The sequence below is a fragment of the Mixophyes fleayi genome, chromosome 3, assembly GCF_038048845.1.
Source record: "Mixophyes fleayi isolate aMixFle1 chromosome 3, aMixFle1.hap1, whole genome shotgun sequence".
Classification (NCBI taxonomy): domain Eukaryota; kingdom Metazoa; phylum Chordata; class Amphibia; order Anura; family Limnodynastidae; genus Mixophyes; species Mixophyes fleayi.
Window position 1 is genome coordinate 26,998,914 of NC_134404.1, and position 7,197 is coordinate 27,006,110.

Here is a 7,197-nt window from a genome sequence, read left to right on the forward strand (position 1 = left end):
CAAAAAATGCAATAACAAGTGTTAGATAAATTTTATTATATCTAATTTCTTTAGGTAAAAGAAGTTGTGCTGGTGAGAACTTGGCAAAAATGGAGCTATTCATCTTCTTTATAAGGCTGTTGCAGAACTTCACATTCCAAGCTCCTCCTGGAGCTGAGCTGGACATAAATCCTTCGGTTGGATTCATAACACCTCCTATGCGCCATTCCATTTGTGCTGTGCCGCGCACTTAAGATCATACTACAAAGAAAAAAAATACATTAAAGGAACTGCTACCTAAATTAAAGGAGTTTTCTACCTTCAGTAGACTTTACATAATTGGTCTGTACATGCCTTCTTGCAAATTTTACTGATCATATCACTTTCTGTTTCTGGTCTCCTCCTGTGCTATTCCTCAAAGCATTTTATATCAGCTGGCTAGAGTTTATAATTTATTTTACACTAGGAGCTCAGCTCTGCAGAATGGATGCATAGAACTTTTTTGTTTAAGGCTTTGATGAAAAAAGAAAACAGAATCAAGTCAAAGAGGAAAGAGAAAACATTTCTTGAAAAATTGTTCATTAAGGTAGCATCGAAAAAGAATTAAGTTACAACAAAATTGTCTTTCAAAATGTTGTTTTTTTTAACAAAATTACTTAGTTTATCAAATTGTATAGCAACCATTTAATTAAAATTATTATACATTACTTTTTTTTACCATTAAAAATAATTGCTTAACTCAATTAAGCAAAAATAGAACAATTGGACAAATATTGCAGATCACTTCACAAGTCAAACCAAAGGATATTTGGTCATCAATAACCAGAAAGATAAATCAATACATTTAGGAAAAATGACATAAAAATATTTAAAAAAACAAGAAGTTCAATTTGATAATGAACATACAATATTTTAGGAACAAAAAATAAAAAAACATGCAAAAATTTTTGTAAAAATAATCTTGACATTAGTATGTGTTAACTGCTTGGTACCGTTTATGTATCACACATACTACAGCAGTCATTTTTTAAAGGGAATAGATATATTATTTTACAAATTATATTGTAAACCTGAATCTCGAAAAGATAATTTTGTGTAAAATAATGATATAGTTACATTTTGTATTGTCAAGGATGTAACTACTTTTGCAGACAACCTGTATTTCTTTGAATTGAATTGAAGTAGTGAAACAGCATTTTGTGATTATTGTGAAAACTAGGTGTAAATGAATAGGAAATGACTGAATTACAAAACTGATGTTTATAATGTTGAATTTGAGTTTCACTTTTTCCGTTGTATTAAATAAATCTCTTGAATTTTGTACAATGAGCATGTGAATTGTATTACATGAAAGAAATGTTATGAGTTGTTCCTGAGTGGGGTTAGACTTACTGTCATAAAATAACAAGAATTTATAATTTGACACCAATTACCAGTAAACATTGGCATGGGTGTTCAACCACACTTATATTCCGCCACTATCCTTTATCCTCCTATCATCTATATTCCACCACTATCCTCTATTGTCCTATCACCTATATTCCACCGCTATCTTCTATCCTCCTATCACCTATATTCCACCACTATCCTCTATCCTCCTATCACCTATATTCCACCACTATTCTCTATCCTCCTATCATCTATATTCCACCACTATCCTCTATTGTCCTATCATCTATATTCCACCGCTATCTTCTATCCTCCTATCACCTATATTCCACCACTATCCTCTATCCTCCTATCACCTATATTCCACCACTATCCTCTATCCTCCTATCATCTATATTCCACCACTATCCTCTATTGTCCTATCATCTATATTCCACCACTATCTTCTATCCTCCTATCACCTATATTCCACCACTATCCTCTATTCTCCTATCACCTATATTCCACCACTATCATCTATCCTCCTATTCTTTCTCATTACACTTTATCTGTACAACACCAACATTTTGCAATATTGTAGAATTGGTGAGATCAATTTGAACATGAAACAACATATTTGGAGTATTAAATTAAATAGGTTATAAGCCAGGACATAACTATGATCCCTGTGACTGACATTGAGAGAAGGCCCAGCAATGTGTGTCCATGTGTTAGGCCTGGGTAATACAAAGTGGACGACTGTGGAGCTGTAATTAAATACACATTTCCATGTCACCATGCAAGAAAATTACTAATGGTGCACAGTGATTTGCAATTACACACTAACATTTAAGATCTCAACGATTGCCTTACCTCCTATATTCTTTTCCTTGTCACGCACTTATGTTCAAGCCTATATTGTACATATGTTTTGCTCAGTCTGAGAAAATTTTGCCTTTTGCACTTAGTACAAAGTCATAAACCAGAACAGGGCCAACATAGCCATTACTTTAACTGGCCTAGAATTAACACACAGTATACAACATTTGAAGTATAATTATTTTGGCCTCAGCATTTATTAATCATACAAAACACACAGGGGCACATTCAATTCCCCACATTGCTCTTTAGAACAACACAGCCCGCGCATTATTACCATCACTACATGAATGTGCCCCATAATGTCAGTAATAATGTTAAAAGACAGTATGGCATATTAATAACTAATAATCATAATTACTACTCATAACCATGTAACATATGTTTCCGGTATACTATGTTACATCTCCAGAGATGGGAGCATCTATAATATAAAAGCCTAGCGGCGTGTGTTAGTGTGTGTGTGGAAAAAACTATTTTCTCAGAAAGGGCTCATCCAATTGACCTGAAATTTGGAATACTGACATTATTTGACAAAAAAAATTTGAATACTGAAGTCAGTTAACTTCCATCATCCCCCCTTCCCCCTGTGGGAGGGGTAGTAAAGGTTAAATTTACGAGTTGAGGGCTCAAACTCATTTTCGTGAGGTAATTTTGCCTCATGAACACACATTAAAAAGGGGCGCTTGCGTCGGGAAGTAACGCTCTTCCCCTGAGGAGGCCTGGGCTAGGCCCAAATGCATGACAAGAACCTTTTTAAGACCTTAAGTAGCTTGATTTGACTAGAATGCATGAGTATTTACTTGCATCTATTATATATAATACATACAATGACTAATATATATATATATATATATATATATATATATATATATATATATATATATATATATATATATATAGTGGCACGAGCCCGCTACTGCAGAAGCTTACGCATACAACTTCTTCCTTTTTATGGTTCTTTATTGTCAGGATGGTAATAATGTTTTGACACCGTATACTTGCACAGCAATTATGGAGACCCTCAACGCTTACTATACATAGTCCAGCTCTCTGTCCAGATCAGCCAGCTAGCCCAGCGTCGATCTCCCTGAACAATGAAACAAGCAGGGTTTTATACCTGACACTCCTCCCACAGGCCTAGCTTGATGGACAGGTGACACACCCACCTTTTCTTTAAAAGGAAACACCCATCCCTCGCTCTGTTTAGACTATCAGACCCACCCTGTCTATTTGCTGAGAGGAAGCAGCTTTTAAATCATGTAAGTAAACCAATTTTAAACTACACATAAGTTTTTACCTGGTTTAATCTCCACCTAGGTACATAACTGTGCCAATGTTTTACTCTACTTCCCTGCTTTCTCTGCATATTGCCAGCTAAATTCCTCCTTTTGTTACAATATATATATATATATATATATATATATATATATATATATATATATATAATATTTGCTTCTTTGTCGCACCCATTGGTATGAAACCAACGCGAGGTGATCCAGTTGGATCCTGGCAAGGTTTCAGGGTCGGAACTCTTGCTGGTGTATGCTTGGAGGAACTTTGACCCGGTGAGCCTGTTCTGAGCCTTCCACTGGATGGATTTGGATAGCATATATATATATATATATATATATATATATATATATATATATATATATATATATATATATATATATATAACAAGAAGTTTGTTTTCTTCTTTGTTTGTCTGTTTGTTGGCAAATATTTTCAACACACCTGCACAGATTTGGATGAAACCAACGTGAGATGGTCCAGTTGGATCTTGGCCAGGTTTTAGGAGGTTTTGGGTCCTGGTCGGAACGTCTATTTGGGTACACTGGGAACAACTTTTACCTGGGGAGTCTGTTCCGAGATTTGCACTGGGAATTACCAGCTTAGCACCCCTTCCAACACAGGGAAACCACCTCATGGGTGTGTTGGAAGAGGTGCAAAGCTGATAATTATTTTTAAAATGTTAACAGTTACCTCAAACTCATTGATAACTCAATAAAATTGAAGACGTTGGGTACTTCAGCCAGTGTGTGCATATATATATATACACATATGGCAAAATTATTTGGCCACACCTGTTAATTATTTCATTATTGAATTGAGGGTATTCAGTGAAACCCATTGCCAGAGGTGAATAAAATCAAGCACCTAGCCAAGCAGTCCCCATTTGCAAGCATTTGTGATACAAAATGGGTGATTATGAAGATCTCAGTGACTTCAAGTGTGGAACTGTGATACTGTGATAGGATGTCACCTTTGCAATAAGATGGTTCATGAAATTTCATCCCTGATGGATGTTCCACGGTCAACTGTAAGTGATATTATTAGAAAGTGGAAGCATTTAGGGACAACAGCAACTCAGCCACGAAGTGGAAGACCATGTAAAATTAGAGTGAGCTCAACGACTGCTAAGATGCATGGTGCGTAAATGTCACCAATGCTTTGCTGATTCCATAGCTGAAGAGTTCCGAAATACCACTGGTATTAATGTAAACTCAAAAACTGTGCAGTGGGAGCTTAATGGAATGGGTTTCGATGGTTGAGCAGCTGCATGCAAGCCTCACATCACCAAGACCAATGGCAAGCGTCAGATGGAGTGGTCTAAAGCACACCAATACTGGACTGTGGGGCAGTGGAAATGTTCTGTGGATTGATGAATCATGCTTCTCAGTTTGGCAGTCAGATGGGCAAGTCTGGGCTTGCAGTTGACGGGCAAACATTAAATGCCTGACTCATTATGCCAACTGTGAAAATTGGTGGAGGAGGCATAATGGTATGAGGCTGTTTTTCAGGATTTGAACTAGGCTTCTTATTTCCAGTAAAGGGCAATATTAATGCTTCAGTATACCAAGTCATTTTGGACTATGCTATGCTTCTAAGTTTGTGGCAACAGTTTGGGGAAGGCCCTTTTCTTTTCTAACATAACTGTACCCCAGTGCACAAAGCAAGTACTACAAAGACATGGTTTGATAAGTTTGGTGTTGAAGAACTTGACTGGCCTGCACAGAGCCCTGACTTCAACTCCATCAAACACCTTTGGGATGAACTGGAATGGAGATTGCGAGCCAAGCTTTCTTGTCCAACATCAGTGCCTGACCTCTTTAATGCTCTACAGAGTGAATGGGCACAAATTCCCACAGAAACACTCCAAAATCTTGTGGAAAGCCTTCCAAGAACAGTGAAAACTGTTATCGCTGCAAATGGGGGAACAACTCAATATTAAAGTATATGTAATTGAATACAATGTCATTACAGTCTCTGTTGGTGTAATGGTGAAGCGTCCGAATTCTTTCGTCTTTTGTCCATATAGTGCATGTACGTATGTGTGTGTATGTGTATATATATATATATATATATATATATATATATATATATATATATATATATATATACAGTGCAGATGTTCCCAAAGATGGCTTCTATATGAACATTAGTTCTTAATGATTATTATTAAGATTCTATTGTTATTAAGGTTTATGTGAAATCTCTGTCATAGATTTCAAAGTTAACTCTAAATAGAGATGGTCACTGACCCCCGTGTGTTGGTTTTGGTTTTGGATCTGGATTACCTTTGTGTTTTGGTTTTGGTTTTGCCAAAACCGCCCTTGCGTGTTTTGGTTTTGTTTGGTTTTGTATTGCAATTTGTTTATAAATCACTTTTTTGGGGGCTAAAATAACCTAATTTAGTGCTCCACCTGTTTCTTGGATAAGTGAGGTAATTCTAAAGCTAATAAATTAGGAAAAAAACTGTTTAATCCCTGGTAGGCCGTACTTAATTCTACACACAAACCTGATTGTCTTCCTCTCCATCTTAGCCTATTGGCAATGTAGCCATCGTCTTTGGGAGTATATTACACTTTACACTTATAGTTAAATATAAAAAGAAGCAGCCTGCAAAGACCATTTTATAAATACAAATGGCCAAAGCAGATGTTCTGTTTGGGTGTATAATATTCCCCTAGATTAAAATTGAAATAGACGAAGAAGCAGCTGCATAGACTGAACAATAAAATATAAATAGATAAAGGGAGTTTGGTGACTGTGTGTATATCATCCCCTCCACATATAGTTAAAAAGAAAAAAAACAGCCAGCATAGACTGTATGTTAAATAGAAATGGACAAAAGCAGTTTGGAGTCTGTCTGTATAGGCCCCCTCCATTTGTAGTTAAATAGAAAAAAGACGGCCGTTATAGACTGTACAATAAAAATAGAAATGGACAAAGGTAGTTTGGTGTCAATAAACACAACAACTATTTCCATTGCTAATAATGACTGAGTGGTGGGGTGCCAGAGCTCGGGAATCTGCTGTCCCACACAATAAATGCAATAATAAAACCAAGAAATAGCAATGGTCACCACACTCACTCAAAAAGATAATGCACTGCAGAAGGTTAAAAAGAATATATTAACATTAAACACAATTATCACATGCACAAATAAGTATGTGCTCAAAAGGGAATAAACCACTATATAAAACTCATTGAATTGGTACACAAGGTGCACCTACATATAACCTAATTGTGCATATAAAAAACCAATAGCTGGAAAAAGATAAAAATATAGTAGGTGGAGATAAGTTTCATCGATATATATATGAATATGTGATGATGGTCAGAGCCGTGTATAGAATATAATGTTCCAGAATAGGAAAAATATGACAACTTGAGAAGACCAGGAATACCAGGATATAGTATTCAGGGAGATAGCCCATTCGTGTGTTAATATGAGGTGTACATTCCGATCAATACTGCTGCTGAGCACTTTCAAGGCCCCCCTGGATGCCCGAGGCCCCTGGGCTTTAGCCCAGTTAGCCCTAGGGTTAATCTGGCCCTGATGGCACAGCAGGTATAGGGTTAATTTAACAACATGTGTTAATGATTTCTAATTAAGTTGAACCACATATAAGATCGCCCAGATCTATGTTTAATAGTTCTCTGATGAAGTTGCCTGGAGGTGAT

The 7,197-nt window shown here is 36.3% G+C and overlaps 1 protein-coding gene across 1 annotated transcript in view; it reads left to right on the top strand.

Moving 5' to 3' along the window:
- Positions 1–1,305, top strand: part of LOC142143422 (cytochrome P450 2K1-like) — a 38,492-nt gene extending 37,187 nt beyond the window's left edge. Inside the window, exon 10 of the mRNA XM_075201259.1 lies at positions 55–1,305. Coding sequence (XP_075057360.1) covers positions 55–233 — 179 coding nt within the window. The 3' untranslated portion in view covers positions 234–1,305. The remainder of the gene's footprint in view (positions 1–54) is intronic.
- Positions 1,306–7,197: the final 5,892 nt, after the last annotated feature.